The sequence below is a fragment of the Agrilus planipennis genome, unplaced genomic scaffold (assembly GCF_000699045.2).
Source record: "Agrilus planipennis isolate EAB-ADULT unplaced genomic scaffold, Apla_2.0 scaffold9, whole genome shotgun sequence".
NCBI classification, from domain to species: Eukaryota; Metazoa; Arthropoda; class Insecta; order Coleoptera; family Buprestidae; genus Agrilus; species Agrilus planipennis.
Genome location: NW_020442467.1, coordinates 2,810,182 through 2,833,714, shown reverse-complemented (window position 1 = coordinate 2,833,714; position 23,533 = coordinate 2,810,182). Strand labels below are relative to the sequence as shown.

At 31.1% G+C, this 23,533-nt stretch overlaps 4 protein-coding genes across 6 annotated transcripts in view; 2 read left to right on the top strand and 2 right to left on the bottom strand.

Annotated features, from left to right (window-relative positions):
- Positions 1–9,026, top strand: part of LOC108735517 (F-actin-monooxygenase MICAL3) — a 126,958-nt gene extending 117,932 nt beyond the window's left edge. The window contains exons 18-24 of the mRNA XM_025981224.1: positions 1,377–4,505; positions 6,025–6,057; positions 6,851–6,971; positions 7,033–7,162; positions 7,308–7,594; positions 8,002–8,116; positions 8,535–9,026. Of these exons, the coding sequence (XP_025837009.1) occupies positions 1,377–4,505; positions 6,025–6,057; positions 6,851–6,971; positions 7,033–7,162; positions 7,308–7,594; positions 8,002–8,116; positions 8,535–8,619 (3,900 nt within the window). The 3' untranslated portion in view covers positions 8,620–9,026. The remainder of the gene's footprint in view (positions 1–1,376; positions 4,506–6,024; positions 6,058–6,850; positions 6,972–7,032; positions 7,163–7,307; positions 7,595–8,001; positions 8,117–8,534) is intronic.
- Positions 9,027–10,564: 1,538 nt separating this feature from the next.
- On the bottom strand, positions 10,565–17,414 carry LOC108735516 (protein zer-1 homolog). Its single transcript, XM_018467501.2, has 8 exons — positions 16,082–17,414; positions 15,448–15,650; positions 15,172–15,346; positions 14,959–15,120; positions 12,499–12,660; positions 12,037–12,439; positions 10,909–11,081; positions 10,565–10,583 (listed from the first exon to the last, which is right to left on the bottom strand). The coding sequence occupies exons 1-7, from the start codon at positions 17,138–17,140 to the stop codon at positions 10,912–10,914; spliced, it is 2,334 nt and encodes a 777-aa protein (XP_018323003.2). The 5' UTR covers positions 17,141–17,414; the 3' UTR covers positions 10,565–10,583; positions 10,909–10,911.
- Positions 17,415–17,824: 410 nt separating this feature from the next.
- LOC108735529 (TBC1 domain family member 13) lies at positions 17,825–20,873 on the top strand. 3 transcript variants are annotated; one of them, XM_018467528.2, is made up of 8 exons: positions 17,825–18,223; positions 18,274–18,306; positions 18,364–18,437; positions 18,509–18,634; positions 18,689–18,975; positions 19,672–19,870; positions 20,270–20,594; positions 20,645–20,873. In XM_018467528.2, exons 2-8 carry the CDS (start codon positions 18,290–18,292, stop codon positions 20,769–20,771), a joined length of 1,155 nt encoding a protein of 384 aa, XP_018323030.1. In that variant the 5' UTR covers positions 17,825–18,223; positions 18,274–18,289; the 3' UTR covers positions 20,772–20,873. The 3 variants fall into 3 exon arrangements, with proteins under 3 accessions (XP_018323030.1, XP_018323031.1, XP_018323029.1); XM_018467529.2 differs by lacking the exon at positions 18,274–18,306 and having other exon boundaries at positions 18,364–18,441; XM_018467527.2 differs by having other exon boundaries at positions 17,826–18,306; positions 20,645–20,872.
- Positions 20,845–23,103, bottom strand: LOC108735531 (probable deoxyhypusine synthase). The gene is made up of 4 exons (XM_018467530.2): positions 22,627–23,103; positions 22,159–22,570; positions 21,193–21,296; positions 20,845–21,141 (listed from the first exon to the last, which is right to left on the bottom strand). Exons 1-4 carry the CDS (start codon positions 22,984–22,986, stop codon positions 20,917–20,919), a joined length of 1,101 nt encoding a protein of 366 aa, XP_018323032.1. The 5' UTR covers positions 22,987–23,103; the 3' UTR covers positions 20,845–20,916.
- Positions 23,104–23,533: the final 430 nt, after the last annotated feature.

Below are 23,533 nucleotides of genomic sequence, written 5' to 3'. Positions count from 1 at the left end.
ATTATTATTATTATTGCTATTATATCAAGCTCTTCTGGATCCTACATTAAAATGTATGAAAACCAAACGCCTAAGTAGAAAATTTATTTTTCTTATAAATTTATAACAAAATATTTTTATGTACAGAAATTTTTTTGTTCTGTGAATGCAGTTACTTAATATTGTACTAATGTAAGTGTGAATAAAATAGAGCTTTTTGTATGATACTCTGTTTATATTATTTTCTGTTCCATCCAAGCATATGTTTTGAATAACTTGTGCTATTCGACAAATGTCTATGCAAGCAGTGAGTTTAAAGGGTGAGAAACGGGTTTAATAAGGCTTTCGTTTCACGTAGGCCTTTTGCTTGTCAGCTTCCTGCCGCTGCAACCTGTGATAAGGAATTTCGTTCCAAAATGAAAAAAATGTTACTACATTTAACAAGAGCTAACAAAAAAAACAATCAAACGCGAATTTCACATTTAAGACATTTACCCCTTACACTATGCGTAAATAATGGAAACAACCTTAAGTTGTCAGTAAATAAAGTGGATGAAGAATAAAACACGCATCACCTTCAACATATGGCGGCCTATCAGAGAGGTTATATGTTCCCCTTCCCCCAACCAAGCGAACCACCATTATAATTGGAGACACTCCACCTAAGCTAATGGAGACTTATAAGCAGCGTCATCTCTATTTTAAGTAGTGATTTACTTAATAACATAGTATAATTACAATTCCATACAGAACTTGGGACAGTTTAAAAAGATTGTGATAAATGGTATATTAGTACTAACCGGATTTAAATCATATTTTATATATCTTCATAATATCCGTCTTAAGGCAAACTAGGTTGATATAGTAGCAAATGAAGTTATTTGATCTTTAATACGGGAGTCGTTTCCGGGACAAGTATTGTTAATACGGAAAACCATTCTCTTACTAGAAATGACTACTAACTTCTCAAAAACTAGTGATGTCATTAATCGTTTTTAATTCCTGCCAAATGCATTTTAATGAAATAACCTGTTCCATTGCGGACAACGTGAATGTTTTACGCCTTATAACATTATACATACATATTAACTTGCATTTGTCTGTCATGTTTTCCACCGCCGCAAAAGCAATCGCTTAAGTTTAATAATAGCCATGCTGGTTATTAAATTGCAATTAAACCGTAAAATTAAAAAAGAAAATAGTAAAAATTCTAGGTTAATGTATCACCCTAAAATATGTTATATTTACGAACGCAATGTTCCACTAAAAAATATTTAATTATTTATTAAGTAATCTGATAAATTCTATTACGAAGATTGCATGCAAACTTGTCTTATTGTTTTTGTTTATTGTATGACTTTCATTTCTTTTAATATTTCTTATAATTATTATTGCAGATTGTCTCCGATGAAACCTCGTCCGAATCGTCTGGAAAAGGACAAAATTCTGCTACAGAAGTATCCACCGATTCTGAATTTGCTTTGGATGATCCCACACCTACACGTGAGCGCCCACCAATAAGTTTCAGTGAAGTCAAACATAAAAAGCGATGGGCTACTCATCACGTCCCACCGAAAAAAGTACAGGTTAAGTCTGGCATGTTACAAATTCCTGTAAACGGTAGTAAAACGAAAGTGCACGAGAAAAACCGAGGCATCGAACTGGAATTCACACCTCTTGTACCTTCACCAGTGTTACCGAAACCACCTGCACAGTCACTGTTTCCTAGGTCGGAGGGTTACGCTCTCAATCGCACTCAAAGCACCGGCGGTATAGCAACTAAAGTTAGTTTGGAACTAAAAAAGAAGTATTTGCTTGGTGACAATGGTGGTCCCGGAACTATTCAGAAGTCTGGAAGTGTTTCCGCTCTTGACTCAAAACTGAAATCATTTCATAGCAATATTTCCGATTGCCAGAAGTTACTGAAACCTGCCTTGGAAGTTAGTTCTAGCATGCAAATTTTCTGTAACAAAATGGAAGAAAGAAAATCACCTTTATCTCCAATTTTTTCACAGTCAAGTCCAATGAATGAAAATGGAAAATCTAAGCCTCCAGATTTAGTAGATCTCACTCTTTCTTTGACAGAGAAAACAACTTTAGAAACAGATTTAGTCAAAAACACACCCTGCTTAACAATGCAACCAGATATAACAAAATGTACCGAAAGAGAACAAAAGGCTACAAATGAAGAACCAAAAATAGCATTTGAACATGAACTCGAAGGTCGACCACGTAGTCCTGTGAAAGACATACCAATAATTGTTCCTCAAATTGATTGGACAAAAAAGAAACGTAATATGAAATTTGGTGATGATATATACGTTGATAGCTTAACATCCGAAAGTGAAAACGAGAGGAACCGTGGTAACAAGACTATTAATATTCCTCGACTTGAGATACATGATGATTTTGGAAAAGTTCTTCCAAACAATGAAGAAGAAATAGCTCAAGACAGCTTATGCGTTGTAGAAGACAAAGATAAAGCCAATGTAGAAGAATCTGTTCCCGAAATGAAATCTAAAAAATTGTTGAATCAACCAAAAACCTTACCGGATTTAGGTACAAATATTCTTTCACAATTTCATAGTGAATCTCATGAAAAAAAATATTCCCCAGTTTGTAGCACTCCTTCTGAGCATGATTCTTTAATTGAACAAATAACTGCAGCTATGACCGAAACCGAGTTGTCAGATTGGGCGCGAGATGGAGTAGTTTCTGACGATTTGGAAGACGATTTCGATTTCAATTCAAGTTGTAAAATGCCTAACCACATCACTACCAGAAAAACTATTAAAAACGAGATAGGCTCCAAAACCAATAAAAATGAACATCAGGAAGCATTCTTTGATAGTTTGAAAAATATTCATAATTCCGACTCCGGCAGTATCGAATTCATGGACAATGGAGTCGAAAGTAGTAGCGATGAACGTGAATTATATGAAACTAGACATAAAAATAACGGTTATATTCATTTGCAAGAAGAAGACGATATAGTACAAGACAGTCTCAATATTTACGAAAGTCTTCCAAAAAAAATTATCGAATCTAAAAATCATCATGTTGTTCAATCGTTAGATTACAATTGTTTATCAACAACAGATAATAATACAGGGTATTGCTTCTTTGGAAACGAGGACTCCCATAAAGAAACAACGGATACTAAAGTACCTGAAAAGAAATCAATGTGTGAAAATATCGACAACTTAGTTGTAACCGAACAAACAACAACGGATGAAAACAGCATTAGTAATTCCACTATTAAAAATATAACCGAAAAGGAATATAGTTTACACGACAAGGAATATCTTTTTCCAACTAAAAGTGTTAAACAAATCACGTCGAATGAAAAGTTACAAGAAATGAATATAGAAGTATTTCCCAAGGAAAGTTTACGTAATGATGTTATCGAATTAGAAGAAATAGCAATGGATAAAAAATGTAAAAATTCGATTCAAGTGGATGAAAAGGAAGCATCAATTGACGTTTTCATACAAAATTTGAATGATGAAGAATATCAGGAACACTGCCAACGTCTACAATCGAAAATAGGTTTTGGAAATGTACGCGATTCCATTGATATTCGCAAATCAAAACGCAAGGAAAAAAGTGATTCAATTCCTCAGCAAACGTCGATTGCGGAAGAGAAATTAAAAGAAGAGGTCACTCCCCTTCCATTCACCTCCCGTTTAAAAATGCCCGGAGCACTCTATAGTAAAGAAGAAATTAAAAAAGAAAGAGACGAAAATCAAAAGTTAATCCAAGAAATGGTTCTTAACAAAATGAAAGCTCAAAATAAGTCACTAGAAAGAAAAAAGCGAAATAAAACGTCTTTGAATCCTTTTCAGTTATGCAAATCTGCCACCATCGATATTGTTTGCCCCAGAAAAGAATCAAAAAATTCATGCAATACTCCTGATGTGCTTCTTTCAACCGTAGCCGATACCAAGAATGGACTGAATGAAAATAATCAAAAACTTGATCTTCACTCAAAAACCCCTCAAAAAAGTCAAGAAATTTTAAAAGAGGTTCAAAAAACAGCCGAGAAAATGAAGCATGATGCTAAACACAGAGCACAACTTAAATCTGACAAGGACTTTGGACTTAGTCCCGAAGATAAACTTCAAAAACTTCGCCAAAAATACTTTTCGGACAAAGAAGCTCTGCAAGTTGAACGACCTACTTCATTACTTTATACCAATGATACATTGAAAAAGAAAAAAAATAATTCCAAGGAGAAAATGGCGAGAACTAAATCAGTTTCAGAAATATCACGACCTTTAACTATGTGCAAATCTTTTGACATAATAGCCGATGAAAAATGTGTGGGAATATGTAGATCAGATCCAAATCTACTTCACGAAACTACAAAGAAAACTAAAAAGAAATCGAATAATTTGGAGAATCGAAAAAGTATTACAAAACTAATTTCTGACTTTTTTAACAAGAAAAAGGACGAAGTTGGATCGCCGAATAGTTCCAAAAGTTTTTTGTCGAGGATTTCTTCCAGAACGAAAGATAAATCGAAGGTACTTTGATTAAGTGAATTTTACAATAGAGCCTGAGATTCCTACAGATTCGTAAAGTTGTAGAAATTTAATCTGACAATTTTGTTCTTCAAAACGATTCAGTCCGTTAATAATTTTATTAAAGGAGGTAGCCAGTCACACGCCAAAAAAGAAATTCATATTAGTTTACTAATTAAATAAACCCTAGAGTATTTTACAAGTAATTCTTGTATGTGCTGTATATATTTAATTAATTTTTCGAAAACATCTATAAGAATTTCGGTTAAATTCTCAGGGTAAAAGTGTTTTAAACCAAAAAATCTATTTAGCAAGACCCCACTTTCAGGAAAATTAGGAAAAGTTGCTTTCATACAGTTGTAATAGAAAGAATGAAGATTGGTAACATTATTCATGATGCATATCGTACACGTATAGTAAAATTAGGTATTTGATAAAAGACGGAGGCTTTTAGAACATGATTTGGCAAACTGTAGAACATCCTAATAAGTGACGAAATTTTACATTATTGACATATCCAGAAATTGCGTGTAGGTAGGCATTTTACAAAACGAGAAAGGGCACGTAACGTTTATTACAATTGACGTAAGTTTTACATAAATAATTTCAAGAATATATTATATCCATCTAATACAGCCGTTGCTCTCTCTCCGCCGCTGCCAGCCTTTCTCTCCCTCTGCCGCTGCCGCCTCTTAGCACACGATAAACCGTCTACCCCCTCTACGCGGCCGTAACGCTTTCTCGTGACAGAAAAATCGTAATATCCCATCTATATAGAAGTTTCACTTCAATAAAAAGATTTTTTTATGAGGTTCCAGACAAAAATCGCTTCAAAATTTTTTTGTAATGTGTTAGTTTGTGGTGCAGCATTATGTACAGTAAGTCTAAACACGTCATATGCGTTTTATAAAATACTTAGGCACACGACAGAATATCTGAATATGTCAAGTCATAATGTAAAATTTTGCTGCTTATTTCAACGTTTTACAATTTACCAATTCTTTTTCAAAAACCTCGCTGTTTTGTAAAATACATAATTTAGCTAAATGCTTACGACACAGATTACTCGAAGAAAGCTAGGTCAACCATATATATATCAGATTAATTAATCTATGCGTGCTACTCAAACAAATAACGTGGTAGTAAATTGTAATGCACGGTTGTATAATAGGTTCCCTCCTTTATGTCCTTTCATTTTATATCTAATACTATTATAGTGTAAGTACGTAATTTAAATATTACATTAACGAATAGGCAAATAACATGAATATCAGTTGCAGATATTTTACAAATGATCGTTTTGAAATATTATCATTATAAAAAATATCACAAAAATTCAATTTATTTTGAACGTTACATCTGTTAAAATTATATAATAAAAAGTGAATCAATTATTCATATAATTTAACAATTTAATAATATTACAACAACAGTATACTGTTGCATGACCAAAACAATGAATCTGTATAGTATTTCAGTTTTCTTTTGAAAATACTACTAATTCTTTTTATATTTTTTTCAGTCATTATCATATTTGAACCGAAGACATACTGCTGTAAGATGATTTTTGTTTCTCCGTGTTAGTTGTTTGCTAACTGTTCGGTGTTATATGCATGTTTTGTTAATTTTACATTTTGTTTTCTGCATGTTTTTTTTTAAGATTTACAATTCGCTTGTGTGACACTTCTTGTACACCTTTCCAAAAATCATGAGTAGATCGTTGGTACAATGTAGGAGACTTGAATTTTGCCTTCGGACAAATTCCAATCTAAATGAAAAGAAATCACATTGTAATGTATGAAAGAAGATAAATATTTGGAGATTTTGCAATAAACAACATTCGTGCCTTAAAACAAAAGTATAATTTATATAAAGTACATTCTCGCGTTTTTCATATGCCTTTGGAGAAACAATAATTATTTGGTTTACCTGAATAACCTTATTTATTTAAATTCAACTTTTCTTTCAAAACTTTTTTTCGCTACCTTACTCATTTTTTTTTAATACTCATCAAATTTATCAACTTCTTCCAGACATCGCAATCTGAATGTTTTAATTTGTATCACATCTGTCCTTCGGGATAATGATACATCTTTCTCATACACGTTGAAAATTTATTTTTTGCTTTCCATGTAATTTAGTAGGTACAGCCAATAGAAACATTTTTAATCTGCTATCTAATACGGAATAGAAGCATGATTCAGAAAACTGTGAAATTTTTGGTTTCATCTATGTTGCTATTTTATTTATGCTTAATTAATTACGTAAATAATTACTGTAAGTGTTAATCACTAGTAAAAATTATTTATAAATATTAAACTATAATTTTTATTTGTTAATTTAAACAGGAAAAAATCTATAACGAACCAGTGAGAAGTAAGAGTTATTCAGATGTGATGAATTCTAGAAACGATCCATCCCCACCTCCAATTCCTCCATTGCCTGTAAATTATACAGGATGTCGAACAGGTAATATATTTAATAGTATTTAATGTTTCAACTACAGATTATCCTTTTCTATTGATATTAGACGAAAGCTCGGACGGGGAATTCGATCATCGAGAGTTAACTCGGAATTCTTTTGATACTTTATACCAATCCATTGGAGCTAGGCGTAGCATTCGTAATCGAAGAGCATCAAAGCAAACTCAACTCAAACGGTAAGTTTGCATGTTTGCTTTGTGATATCTGCTTTAAATTGAAATTGGGATAATCAATCAATCAACCAACCAATACTCCTGCATGTACTGTGTCCTTTTCTCCTCCACCCACACACTTACTAACAGCAAACTAACTCCTCCCTAGACACCGTTTGGCCCAGGAATTACAGCGGAAACTTGAGGAAGTGGAAGTGAAAACTCGACAATTAGAAGAACGGGGTGTACTTGTCGAGAAAAAACTTAGAGGAGAAATTGTCGATAGTCATGACGAAAGGGATGAATCTGATTTGTTGGAGGAATGGTTCGATCTTATGAGGGATCTCAATGAATTGAGAAGATATGAAAGAGAATTAACTGTTCGAGCTCAAGAATTGGAACTGGAAGATAGACATGCTAGACTTCAGGTGGAATTAAGAGAACGCCTAGAAAGCGGTAAATTGTTCATAAAAATTCTTTTCTCACATTCATATGTTACGGATAATTGAACTTTACTCAACGATATTTTATAGTCATAAATTAACTTGGGTAAACTAAAACTTCTCGCACGTTTAAATGTACATATGTACTTCATAAACTTCTCATACCTAAACAAATCAAAAAAATTAAATGTGCTTTCTTGTAGAAAGTTACATGACGAATTTACCGACGAATTACTTTACCTTGATATCTTGTTATTATTGTAGACTGTGCTTAAACTTGATTCTTCTACATTTACAGAAAATTGTGGTTTACAATTATTTTATTACAACAAAGTTCAATTGATCTGCTATTAAACTGTAACGAATTTAGTCTCTCATTAAATTTCAATTCAAATTAAATATAAAACATACTGCTTTCAGATGAGCATAAAACAAAAGAAGACTTGAAGACTGAGAGCAGTATTATAAACGAAATGATGGACATTGTTGCCAAAAGAGACTCTCTAGTTGTTTTGCTTGAACAAGACAGATTAAGGTGCATCTCTTACAACAAAATACATTCGCCTTCGTCCACTTCGTCTCTGGATGACAATTTTTCTTCTTTTTTGCAACAATACTGTTTTAATTGATCTGTGTTTGTTTTGGGCTTATCTTCCTTTTTTCATAATTGCACGACTGAATTTATTTTCTAACACACTAAATTTATATAAAAATGACTCAACATTGAAACTTAGAATTTCAATATTTAAATGTATGTATCTATAATGTATACTTACAATCTACTTTGATTTGCACATATTCGTACATTTTCCACTTTATTTCTTGCAAACAAGTCGTATGTATTTATGTGTAGTTTAGACAATTACAATTAAAATTATTACGTATGCACACTGCTTTCGAAATTTGCTTTGCTTCTTTTCTATTATTAAAATTTTAATTCATTTTGTTTTTAGGTATTCTGAAGAAAATCGTGATTTTGAAGAACAAATGCTTGCAAGAGGGCTAAAACTAACGTCGATTAATAAATCTACCAAATAATTAGGAAGTAATTGAGCTTCGATGGTTACTTTTTATTGTGATTTTAAATTAAAGGTTGAAGCTTCTTCTTAATAAATGCGGAGGTACTTGAAGAAGTAGCCTATTTTTAAATATTTCAATTTTATTTATATAAAATTCATGAGAGCATTACATAAAGCAGTTCACTAACTAGTCCATTAATTTATAAAAATTGACATCATTATTATTATTATTATTGCTATTATATCAAGCTCTTCTGGATCCTACATTAAAATGTATGAAAACCAAACGCCTAAGTAGAAAATTTATTTTTCTTATAAATTTATAACAAAATATTTTTATGTACAGAAATTTTTTTGTTCTGTGAATGCAGTTACTTAATATTGTACTAATGTAAGTGTGAATAAAATAGAGCTTTTTGTATGATACTCTGTTTATATTATTTTCTGTTCCATCCAAGCATATGTTTTGAATAACTTGTGCTATTCGACAAATGTCTATGCAAGCAGTGAGTTTAAAGGGTGAGAAACGGGTTTAATAAGGCTTTCGTTTCACGTAGGCCTTTTGCTTGTCAGCTTCCTGCCGCTGCAACCTGTGATAAGGAATTTCGTTCCAAAATGAAAAAAATGTTACTACATTTAACAAGAGCTAACAAAAAAAACAATCAAACGCGAATTTCACATTTAAGACATTTACCCCTTACACTATGCGTAAATAATGGAAACAACCTTAAGTTGTCAGTAAATAAAGTGGATGAAGAATAAAACACGCATCACCTTCAACATATGGCGGCCTATCAGAGAGGTTATATGTTCCCCTTCCCCCAACCAAGCGAACCACCATTATAATTGGAGACACTCCACCTAAGCTAATGGAGACTTATAAGCAGCGTCATCTCTATTTTAAGTAGTGATTTACTTAATAACATAGTATAATTACAATTCCATACAGAACTTGGGACAGTTTAAAAAGATTGTGATAAATGGTATATTAGTACTAACCGGATTTAAATCATATTTTATATATCTTCATAATATCCGTCTTAAGGCAAACTAGGTTGATATAGTAGCAAATGAAGTTATTTGATCTTTAATACGGGAGTCGTTTCCGGGACAAGTATTGTTAATACGGAAAACCATTCTCTTACTAGAAATGACTACTAACTTCTCAAAAACTAGGAAAAATTGATAGTGTCTTTAGTTATTTGTAATGAATGTTTAATGAATTAAGAGGTTGTGATTGTTATTAATAATAAAAAATAAAAAGCGTTGAGGGACAAATTTACCTACGCTAGATTTGACAATAACCCGAATATCTTTTTGCAAACGTCTAATAAATATGTATAATAACTTTAGTTTCTTTTTATTGAAAAACTATTTTTCTTCAGAATGAACAATGAATAAACGGTGCGAATTTTACAAATTATTTTTTTTTGCAAGGTATACATATGACAATAAAAAAGAAACCGCATTTTTAAGAATAAAAAGCATTTTAACCGTTTAATAATTGCATTTTTACAATAAATTTTAAACAATATAATTTGGTTATCAATATTTACAATATCTGGTAGTACACATTAAACGTAATTTCCAAGTACATTATCAACTCGAAAAACAAAAGGAGGTGTAGTAGATTAAAACTGATATCTCGCTTATTACACTATTGATGGCTAAAAGCTCTGTACACCAATTAAAATTCGTTTCTTCAAAATTATCACATTACATACAAGGTATTTCTTCACTCTACAAAAATTACCACAATATTTTGCAATCTCTACTGGTCACGATATAAACGTTTTATTTTTTTTGTATTACAATATACGCGTTCGGCTTGATAAAACGTATTTGCAAAGTTACTTAAAGCATTTTTCGAAGTCTTATGTACAAAACAATCCTTAAGTAACATAATTAAATAACTAGTGAGTATTTAAAAATCAGATCGCAGAAAACACAATGACGATTTTTTATATACCCCATTTGTTATGTCTGAAAAAAGAGAATATACTTTGTATAAAAATATTATTCTTCGCGACGTTCCCACAATATTGTAGGATTCTTTAATTTTCTAATCGACAGGCGGTGAAAAAGTTAAAATAAATCAACAAATAAAATATACTTTTTTTGCTGCTCTAATTAGTAATGTGCAACTGTTATTCCCTAGAAATACAAAGAAAGATATAAAAAATGCATTAAACTTAGAAACTGATTAAAATACTGGTGTGCATATTTTAATTTTAATGAACACAATTTTGAAAACAGCAAAATATAAAGAGAGAAAAAAAGATTAAATTTAAATGAATAAATACTCCACCTTTCAGCCATCTAATAATGATTCGCAGCTATTACGTGCTCTGTATTGTCGGCAATTTTCATGGACAATCCTTGCTAATTGTTTCACTTTGAATGGAGGAGCAGGATGATTCATTAGCTCTTCAAGCAATAATAGGCCTCCTTCACTTTCCACTAATGTACAATATTTTTCGGCTATAACACATAATATTGTCTTAATTTCCAAAATGTGAGAATGAGAAAGAAATTAAAATATCTCAGAAACTACTTCGAATTAAGTTGTACAATTAATGGTGTAATTGAAGTCTTCAATAATAATTAAACAAAATTTGACGTCTGATTGTATAAATAATTAGAATATAACAAAATGTGTGCATGTGTACATATAGGATTCTGTCGAGTTTGTGCAGCTGCCATTTCGTTCACAACACATATGATGAGAAAACAACTTAAATTGACATGTTTTTTTTATTTAGTCTGATGCCACTGATCAGAACGAGACTATATCAAAATGTCGACCGGGGAAAAAAATTGCAAACTGTATATTTATGTGTGGACGACTCCTAAGATGACAATAATTAATGGATAACTACTTTTCATTATTTCCTATCATCATAATTCATTTATTACAAAATGTTTATTCTATATTTTTTCATTATATTTTTTTAATTACTTTCTATCTTATATTTTTAAAAATAAACTGACTAATTCATATATATCTACATATAATACCTATTGAAACTCTAAAAATTAAAGTGGCAGCATTGTACTCTAACGGCTGATTGGTTTGACAATTGTCAACTAACATGGATCCTTAATCAAATAAATAAATAGCTGAAGTGACGAACTTTCTGCACAAATGTGACAAGAAATAGTATACGCACTTCGGGAAGTAAGTGGGCTATTACAGACCATGTGTGAATTGGGCAATCACTTGTCTGTGATAGCCCACTTCTTTCCCTTGGTAGGTAATATACTATTTCTTTATAATTTAAAGAGTGAAAGTATTACAAATACTGCTAAGGAATTAATATGAAAATAATTCTTGCTATTAAAATATATAAAAAAAATGAAAAGTCACATTAAATAGACGCAAATACAAAAAAATACATCACATTCCCCTTCACTGCTTTTCTTATGTTTTACTTACGATACACTTTAGTGAGGTTGGCCAAAGCCCAAACAGCCCAGTGTTGACATTCAGGCGTATCATAAACTTTCACCAAGTGTAAGATGGGTTCAAAAGACCTGTAGTTGATATTTCGTTGGGAACCGAGATCCCACCTTTCAATAGCCACTACCATACGTCGAAGTACCATTTCACGAGTTGGATATGTAATAGTCCAAACCTCGGGTCCATCAGAAGCCATATGCGAAAGCACTCCTGCTGCGTTATAACTCACCTCAATTCCGTCGCTATATGAATCTAAGAGGTCAGAAAACACCGAAACATATTCTGGAGTCATCAAATAGTAACGTAGATCTTTTACTTCCGCTACGTTACCCAAGAGGCCCATCATGTTTCGAAGAAGTTCTTCTTTATCCGGAAAACTCTGTATTTTAATATAAATAATAAATTAGAAATGTAATTGTGCATTTCATCAGTACTTACCTCCAAACATCTTAAAAAATACTCCATTCCTTTGTTCTCGAGGAACTTTTTACAATTTGGCGGAGTTTCGTCAGTAACATTCCACATTGTGGACCAAGCAACTTCTAACACATCGTCGCAAACACCTCTTTCTAAACGTTCCGATATTAATGAAATCATTTTCTGAAAAATTGTTTTATTTAAGGAAAGCTACCAAACGTAGTGTAATTGTTACAACTGTTTAAGCATGCAACAAAATGTTTTCCGTTGAACTAGACAACGTTAAAAATACTTGACAAAATTTTACAAGTATTTCAGTTGTTATGCCATGTTAAAGTTTGACTGCTCACATTCAAAATTTTTTTTGCAATCACGTGTAGAGTTCAAAACAAAAAATTCTTACTTATTTTTGATTTTCAAGGTCTCCTGAAGAGGTTAAAAATTGCAAATTTTCAGTTTTAGATTCTCAAAAATTTGTAATTAGAATCAAGAAAAAGTTTGGCAGTGTTGTAGAGCGACTTCAACGACTAACGGAGGTAACTTTGTTGTTACCGAAAAGTAATTCGAACATTTAGGTCATGTTTTGGCATTGGGATTTGAGCTATTTCCGATATCAATTTTGTAATAAAATAACCGAAGAATTTTTTTTATTATTAAACGGCCAAAGAACATAAAAAAATACTCGGATCAAAGGAAATTATTTCATAGTTTAGATAGCATCCCACTACTTTACAGTCTCATAGCAAACCAGTATCGATCAAACCAACCTAACTGTCTTCTTTATAGTGTTTGCTCAATAGAGTTTGACTAAATTAACAACCTTAAATTGTTATTCTTTTTCTTTTGACCTTCTACATCATTTATTTGCTTAATTTTGTCTAAAGACACATTAATTTCAGAATATGTTCTACATCATTGAACTAACTTAGTGTGAAAAGTATCCTCTTCAGCTGTGTGTGATAACCTTAGAGCATAAGTACCTGAAGATACTACTGCATCATTCCTTCTCTTTCTAACGCGGCCTGATTGACACTCCCTTCCCGGCCGCATTTATGTGTTCTTCTTCACGGTCACTACCACAAATTACTTTGTTATATTTGCATTCATTAAAAAATACAAATACAATTGCAGTACAAATTCTTGGTACACTAAAATTAAATTTTATCATAGTTATACAGACAAAACATCCGAATATGTTTACATCTGTACAACTGTGATAAAATTTAATTTTAGTTCACATTCACGCCTTAGTTATTTATATTCAATTGTATTGTCCAAAACAAAGGAGCCGAAACGTAAACACAATAAGGTAAATTGACTAAAATATATAATTGACTCTGCTTAATAAACCGCTTGTCAAAGCAACTCAAATCTTTGTTATGAAACTTATCCATTATTTAAGAGTAATATGCCAAAATCAAGTAATATAATAGGTTAGTTGACTAAATTTGAAAAATTGGTTAAGGCTGTACATTAACATTTTACTCAAAAAATGTGTATTTTTACAAAAATCTAACATTTACCTTACGTATTTTACGTTTTCAAAAATTAAATTTACCTCGAAAACATTCAAACTGTCATGGCGTCTTAAGTGACATCCCGCCGTTCTAAACAGATCGTTTATATGTATCACAGTTGTTAGTTTTATTGAATTAGAAATTAATTCCTCGTATTATAAGTACTGTATAGTGTCCTAGTGTAAAAGCACCACTATAAAAACGCAAAAAAAAGTATTTATACGTATATGTTCCCAAGAATGAACAAATACTGAAAAAGTGGCTAAAACTTGCAAGGAGGCATAATGCTCATTGTTCATCAAAAAATTCAAGGGTTCCATGGCGAATTATACTTAAGTTACAAGATATAATTATAAACAACTATAATAACTTCACATAAATTGCTTAAAACGAAAGATTTGTCAAGTAACTGTTCTAATCAAGGAAAATGTTAACAACTACAATGGTGTTTCACACGGCGTGACGTCACAGTCTCTGATTGGTTTTGACTGTCACATGACTAAATACCTTATTTTCCGATTTTATTGACTAAAAATATTATTAATCTTTACTTTTCGTCTTATATCGTGATTAATCATTAGAAACTCTAATTCATTCGAATTCTTGGTAGAAAAAAGCCTATTATAATTCTTGTTTTCCCTCGATGTTTTTGTAGTCTTGTGTAAGTACATACATCTGTATGAACAGATACAAAAGATGAACTGTCTCTAAGTATTTATGCTCTAAGGTAATAACACACAAACTTTTTTATATGGTATTTCTTTTACGAAATTGCATTTTGCATGAGTTGCCTCGCCCTTTATACCCTACATTGTAATTTAGTTTAAATTCGTTACAGAACCCTATCATAGGCAGGTCTGAAAGACGCATGATTTTTTTTTGTTTTGATAGAAGTGCAATACTTTTGGCATATATAATAGCTTTTTTGTATAATTTCTAGTCTAATATGAAAAGTGAAGCATACATTTATCGCTCCTAATTCTCCCAGTTTGACTTTTTGCTGTCCATCAACTTGACATGCTAAGGAATTCAATAGGTAAATCCCTATTCGCTGAACAAAACTTTCTGGTTGCATTCCATGAACAGAATGTAACAAAATCTCAACTAGTCGTTCATATTCAAAAACCTAAAGGAAGATAGTTAAGAGTAGATTATTTATCTAAACAAAAATACTTACAACATCTTGCGGTATTTTAAATTGGCAAAGGGTAAGACAACCATTTCTCATCATTGTATCATCCAACCTATGGGAAAACATTCCATTTAACAGGGTGGTAATTATTCTTCTTTTAATTCTGACGACGTCATGCAATTCTTTTCCTGCCCCTTTTACTATATAAAATAAAGTTGCACTGAAATAAAATAAATGGAACTCACATTAAATTCTAAAAAACTTCTTTTTTAATATTAATTCCAAAAATTACAACAAATAATTTCGCTTTACTCAACCAACCTTCCAGATATCTGTATATGTCTTTCTGATAAGTGACGATCCATTGCTTCTAAAACAATATTTAAAGCTTGTCCCACATGCTGACATGTTTCGAAACGGAACAAATGAAAAAGTTCGTTCAAGACATTTTGCAACATTTCAGGTCGGTCTATATAAGCATGTGCTGCTATCATTACTTGCTCTTCGTTAGCATTACCAGACACCTGCAATAAAATAGAATTTTGTCAGAATTTATTTTTTGTGTACCAAAAAATTACTTTTAAAATAGGTACTACACTCCATATGCTCGCCCATAAATAAATAAGCCATATTTTTAAAATAAAAAGTTTGCAATCAATTCCGTAATGAGAAAGGATTGCTCTAATAAATTTAACTCCCGTACTTTACATATATTCTTATTATTAATCACATATTAAGTGTAAGTACATTTAAAATAAACTATTGCAAATGATTTTTAAAACTATATTAAGCAACAAAAAATAGTCGGGAAAATTGGTTTATTTGGCAATAAAATTTCCAACCAAAAGACTCTTCAATAATTTGTTTAGAAAATAGACTAGGGAAAAATAAAACTTAAAATTGGTGCTATCAAATAATAATATTTACTGAGTAAAAAGACAATAATAAAAATTACCAATTTAGCTGGAATGTCATGTCTTAAACATGCATCATACAATGTGTTGTATAATCCTAGGAATTGAAACGGATTTCGTACTCTGCTTTCTAATCCTGGGATATCCGAAGCAAGCACAGTATCCGACACACATTCTCGTAGTTGAGCAACCCCATTTCCAGCCAAATTTGTTCCTGATATATCCAGTGATGTTAGCTTTGGTAAATTTTCCACTAAAGTGGTAAGCAACTGTGTAGCATTTTCGTATTTTTTGTTTTCTTCTTTAGAGTTGGATATATCCAGATGTTTTAAACTTTTTAATTTACATATTGTTGGGATCATTTGTTCTATTCTGTCCACATTGTAAAGTGTTAAAGATGTTAAATTTACTAAGTGTTCTGTGTAAGACAGGTCTGCTAAATCACTGCAACCTGACAAATCTAATTGGGTCAAATTTTCTAGAGGTTTTAACAGAAGCATATAAAATTCTGGATGGAGTCTTTCCACATTCTTTATTGCAAGTTTCCTCAAATTATGAGCAAGAATTATATAACCTTTTTTATAGTATTCACTATCTAGTATTGTTAAACGAAAAATATCCTTAGGAAATATGTTTACATCATCACCTATTATTAACGATTGCAATTTGTTTCCATAAGCTGTTATATATTTTAAACAACCTATATTAAGTTCAGAACAATGCTTCAATTGTAATTCAATTAGTCTATGTTGTAGTAAAATTTTTAAATTTTTATCATTTATACTACAATATCTTAATTTTACTCTTCTTAGTCTTGTTGCTTGTCTGTCCTTAAATATATTCACCAAACTTGATATACGAGACTTGCTTTTCTTTAAGCATCCTGCCAGCAGTTTTTCACATATTTCTAAAGGTAATGCTATTCCGTCTTTTAATTTTAAATTATCCGAAAAAGGTTCATATTCACAGATTGTGTCCAAATTTTTAATAATGAATTCTAAACAAATATCAAGTAATGGTTCAGGTGCTGCATCGTTACACAGTAAGCAAGACTGGGCCGACAGAGGCTTCGAATGCTTACACCCTCTTGATTGCAACATTTAGAGAATTAAATATTGCAATAAAAATTCTAAAAGTGACAATTCTTTCATTTAAGCACCGATTTATATGGCCTTTTTTAATTGGGTAAAATAGTCTTATTCCATCTGTCGTATGACTCTCCAGAGATTTTATAATATAACCAAAAAAGAATTCACTTTATAACATTAGTCTTTATATTTTTATATTTGATGTAAATTTTTTAGAAATTTCCAGATGTTCACATAAAATCACAAAACTATTTTTGTTATGAATAAGTAAACTTTTGACATCTGAGCTACCCACAATTCAATGCGTAATACCTCTAATCTATGCGTAATACAGTATCCATAGACAAACAGTATCTTCAGCCCATAGACATACATTAATGGACGTCATAGACATATATTAATGGACGTGCCTTAGCCGTATGTCGTTGTAATAATTTCTTGGCCCGAAAAGTGAGAGAGATGGGGTATGGTTTCGGACTAGTGCTATCTCTTTCATGACACGCGTACGCACATCATGAGAGAGATGGATATTGTCCGAAACTTCGTTCCATCTCTTTCTTTTGTTGTACCATAATTCTTACCGCTACGGCATGTCCATTAGTAAACGTCGATGCTTCAGCCATTATTATTATTACAAATTTGTCTTGGTCACTGTTCTCCTCACTTTTAATAATTTGTATTTAATCAATGACATAGATCTATAATTTGTTTAAACAAGGCAATTCAGATCAGATCAGATCATAACAATCTATGATCGTAAGGATCTGTCTGTGATAACTATCCAATATTTGTCTATGTCCATAGGTCTATGTCTATATCCTACGAAGCCATCAAATAAGTATTAAGCAAAATGAGAAAATAAGTTATCCTTAATAGAATCACAGTAGAATCAGGTAGAATTAAAACTAATGCCGTTTTTTACAGTACTCTACAGCAATTCTGCAATGCTATATAATATAATAATAATACTGTAATATCGTAATGGTATAATATTCCACGTTCATCAAGTGCAAGTATTAATGTAAGATAAAAGTGTAAAATATTGTCTTACTAAAGTTAAAATAAGTTTTATTCATTGATCTGCACTTGCTCTGGGTAATTATTAATAATAATCATATACTAATATATGTATATATTTAAAATAGGAGAAAAGCTTGTAGCATGGCATACAAAGCAAGGTAAAATATATAAAGCAATTTCATTTTTCACAACCTGTACTCATTTTATATATTTAGACTCCGAGGGTTTGATGATATACTGCAAAATGACATAATTGATATAAAGAAATTGAAAGAGCTTGCATTTAATGGTAGGTGAGATATAAAGCATGATTAGTTATTTATGAAGATTGAAGAATGTATTTGCATGATAAATTTATAGGGATTCCTGATGATCAAGGAAAAAGAGCTATATGTTGGAGGCTTTTGTTAAATTATCTTCCCCCTGAAAGAGCAAGCTGGACAGCATTTTTAGCTCAAAAAAGAGAGCTGTACAATCATTTTATCGGTAAATTTAAAAAAACAAAAGTAACGTATCATTTTCACTTATGTTATTTTTAAGATGAAATGATTATTATACCTGGAAGTCAGTGTTCTGAAGGAGATCATCCTTTAAGTCTAAATCCTGATAGTATGTGGCAAACGTTTTTTAAAGATAATGAAGTCCTACTGCAAATTGATAAAGATGTAAGAAGGTTATGTCCGGACATTTCATTTTTTCAACAACCAACTGACTTTCCTTGCAGTCAAATTGTTAATAGTATGGATGCAAAGAGGCTTCACAGACGAGTAGAGTTTAGTGTTCTTAAAAGTGCAAATGTTGAAAGAAAAGGATTAGGAATTACAAAGGTAAGTAAACAATAAGTTTTGTTAACCAATAATGGTTTAAAGGTGTGACTATTTGTCACATATGAAACACGAGCATAGGTCATGGTAAAAGCGTCAGTCATTTCGTTCGTGTTATCTTTTTCTACCATAACCTTATGATCCTAATAAGTTGATAAAAAAAATAGTTCGGTTATGTTACAGTAGAAAAAGACAACAAGAACGAAGTGAGTTGTTCTCTACTATCAGGCATTATGATGTATGTCCTCCTAGCAACCAGTAACGGCCACGGTTTTGGAAACGTAAAAATGAGGCCCGTGAAATCCGTGTATTATAAGTGACAACATGGGTAAAATGGTAAATTGAATCTTTAATATTTTCCCATAGCCGTGTCTGGCGAATAGTCACACTGTTTTTTTTTAATTTGAAAATATTTAAAAAAAATAAAAATTTTACTGCCTTCTGAAGAGTAGCAGGTAAGTTTTTTATATTCCAATATACTTCAAAGTAGGTATTTTTTATAGTAGTAGCCTTTCTTAGGTCAAAATAAGTCAATTAAAACATAAACATTTAAATAGACATTTCATGTGCTACTAATCAATATTTAAATGCATAAGCTAAATAAAAACTGGAAATATAACTTTTTTCGTTTGTGTTGTTTCTCATTATTTAAAAGGTGTACTTTTCTTAACAAGTCATTGGGACATAAGTTATTCTTAGATAGCCCTGTCGTTGAAAAAAGCTAACGAAGATTACGCACCAATGGCAGAAGGCGAAGAGGCTCATTGGGAGGTGGTAGAAAGAATTCTATTCCTATATGCAAAATTGAATCCAGGTCAAAGTTATGTGCAAGGAATGAATGAAATATTAGGCCCAATTTACTATGCTTTTGCATCAGATCCTGATCCCAACTACAGAGGTATGTAATTTAATAAAGAGTGTCAATTAAAAATACATTATAGAGATTTAGTAAATTTTGCAGACAAATAACAAATGCACGATTTAAGAACAAGCTTTTAAAGTAAAATGAAGGAGTTAGTTTTGTATAGCAGAATATTTATAATTCAATGTTTTTAATTTGTTAAAGTCTATTGTATTTTAATGAAGCCATTTGAAAATGCATTTAATCAAATGTGCTCTCTAAAAAGTATATAAACACTATTTAATTTGTAATTTTTGGTCAGTATTTATTGTATTAGATTTTAAATTCTGTGATGAACCTGTGAATTTCAGTACCAGGTATTAATTTTAATTGTTGTGTGTTTATTTGCACCACATTTGATTGTGGAAAAATATTAAGTTACTATATTTTTTGTAGAGTATGCCGAAGCTGATAGTTTTTTCTGTTTCACAAATCTAATGTCAGAAATAAGAGACTTTTTCATAAAAAGTTTAGATGAAACGGACTGTGGTATAAATAGCATGATGTCTCGATTATTAGTTCAACTTAAAAACAGCGATTTGGATATTTGGCTAAAGTTTCAACAACTTGAATTAAGGCCTCAATACTATAGTTTCAGATGGTTAACGTTACTTTTATCTCAAGAATTCCCTTTACCGGACGTTTTAAGAATTTGGGATTCACTATTTTCTGATGAAAATAGGTTCGATTTTCTCATTTACATTTGCTGTGCCATGATAATGTACGTAAATTATTATTTATTTATTAACTTTTTAAATTATATTCTTTCAGCATTTTGAGAAATCAACTTCTTTCTGGAGATTTCCCTAGTTGTTTAAAATTACTCCAGAATTTTCCTCCAATGGACATACAAATCATTTTAAATAAGGCCGTCGAACTTTCAAAACAGAAAGTATGATGTATATTATCAGTTACTATAATACTTTTCATATGTTAAGGATAAAATTAAAAAAATAATACAGCTGAGTAAATTAAGTTTGTACTTTCATATGTCCTTTTATTGCAAATATATGTTTAAAGGTAAAAAGTAATTTTATTTATCTTTACACTTGTAACTTTTGATTATTATTATTTTCGTGAAAATCTTTGGCAAATGTTTCACCAACTATTAGAGGAAAAACAAGAGTTGCTTCAGCATATATCTTCACGGGACTCGCTTCTTTTTTTATTTTTCCCCACGACTTTGCTTCATCTGGCCTTGCCCCAGCATCACTACCATCAAATTCTGATGCTGTATTTATAAATACTGAATAATCTGCTCCATTTCTCTATAAAAACTGATATTATAAAACAAAGCGGTTTTTAAATAATGCGTTTACCATTAAATTAGCATTACATATATGGTGTTTTACAACCCCTCCTCCAATTATTATCATTCCAGTATGTTTAGCGTTGATAGCCATCATATTAAGACGTTTCAAATCTGAAAAGTATAATGTAAATGTTAATTATACTTATATACAACATTTGAACAGCTGCAAAATACTGAGATGCTATACAAGAGGGTCATAATTCCCTTCAGACCCCCAAATTTAAAAACTTACTGAAGTTATTCTGAATACCCGAACCGTTAATATTTAAGATGTTTAGATAAATACTGACTGAATTTAAACGAACTTCTATTAGAGTACTTCATTTTAGATGAACATTGCATTGAAAAAACTCAAAATTTTAACCTTTTATTTTAATTTTAAACCGTATTTTATTGTATAACCTTACAGACTCTCAGCAAATGCTTAACTGGCCGAAACTACACTTATTTCAAAGAAGATCCATTAAGCGTATACAAAGGAAAAAAAATAAAAATATTTTTTGTATTTGTTAATTTTTTCAAAAAGTCCTGAACAATTTCGCTAAAATTTATATAGGAACACTTCTAAAGTATTACCTACCAAACAAAAAAACAATCACCAAAATCAATTCATAATAGGCGAAATAATCGCGTAACGAACCGAGAGCTTTCTCCTTTTTGAAGTCGATTAAATAGGATCAAGTACAGTACAAACGACGCTCGCGGTTATCCGCTTTTCCGATAAAGATTTAGATCCAACAGGGGGTAAGTTCTATGTAAGGTGTATTCAAATTATATTCTTTAATCTCGGCAAAGATCCTTCAAAGATTTATCTCTTTATTCTCCATTATTGGAAAAGCTGACAACCCTGAAACTTATTTGTTATGGTAAAGGTACTACTTAAGTTGTTACAGTGCAATAAATACATACATAGACTACCCTTACTGATTTCTTTATTAATAAGTTTAGGACTTCCTAAACTACAAAAAGTTACCTGAGATTATATCAATAATAAGTCCAGGATTTTTAAATGAATGGAAAAATATCATATCTCCCAAACTTCCATCAGTTAAAGCAGGGCAGAACACTGGGATTTTATTTTTAGCAGCCCAATAATAAATACTTTCTTCATTATTAATTTTTTCACCTAACTTTGCTATAATTGTGCTTGGTGACCAAACAATTCTGTTTTCCATTTGTTCTTTAACCATTTCATCTAAAATTGGCAAAACCCAATCTTCAAATTTACAATAATTGTTGTTTGGTACTAATAAATTGCCAATTCTGTTGATTCCCTTTTCTCTAAGCATAACACCATCTAAATTAAAATCACCAATGAATGTTGGAGCTAAACATTTTATAAAATCTTCCTCAATGCCACCAGCCGTGGTAACTAAACAATCAATCTGTAATACTTTAAGCTATATAATTTTCAGTACTAAAGAATATGAAAATTATTTACCATTTTATTTTTTATTAGAAATTTTAATGTTTCTCGCAATCCACTTGAAACAATGTTGGAAGTGTACCCCAAAAATAAGGTACAGTTATTTGTTATTGCAATAAAAGGGTCTTCTTCATTGATGCAAGTATCAGAAGGAAGTGGTTCTTTTCTACATTGTATCATTTTATTAATTTCTTCAATAGCTAAACCTAAATTTGTTGATTGAAAACCACAGTTTATGTATGATTTCAGTATTGAGCGGTAATCAACTCCTTTTTCCCATTCATCGTAACCTTTTACGATTGTTTTTAAATCTGTAAAATCACAAGATTTAACCAAAACTGATGTTTTGGCGATTTCAGGAACCTTATTTGACATGGTAGCTTTAAACTGTACAAATAAAAATATTAATTAAAATGACCATAAAATCATTTGCAAAATATATTTCTGATAACTAGTACCATAAAAATGTTTTAAGGAAGAAATAAAGAAAAACGAAAAGTATTATTTAAAAAAGCCATCGAAGAGAAAACACAGCACGGAAATATGGTTATGACCATAGATAATAGATATACAAAGGGTAATAACATTATCTATGTGCATAGACAAGAGCATAGATAAGACAAGAGTATGACCACCATTGAAGTGAAAGGGAACACTGGGATGAGCTCGCTTATGGGAAGCTGTTGAGAAAGATGATCCCAAGTGTTAGACGAGGTCAGACGCTGTGGGGTGGTTATCTGTCTGCGTCGTAAATAAAGGTGTTATTTAGGTTGTGTTGTTAATTTTGTTGGTTTTTTAAAGTAATTAGTTGAAATGGTTAAATATTGTTGTGCATATAGGTGCACAAATGAATGGAGATCCAATGAAACCATAAAATTCCATAAATAAGTATTAATTAGAGATTAAAACAATGAAATTAACA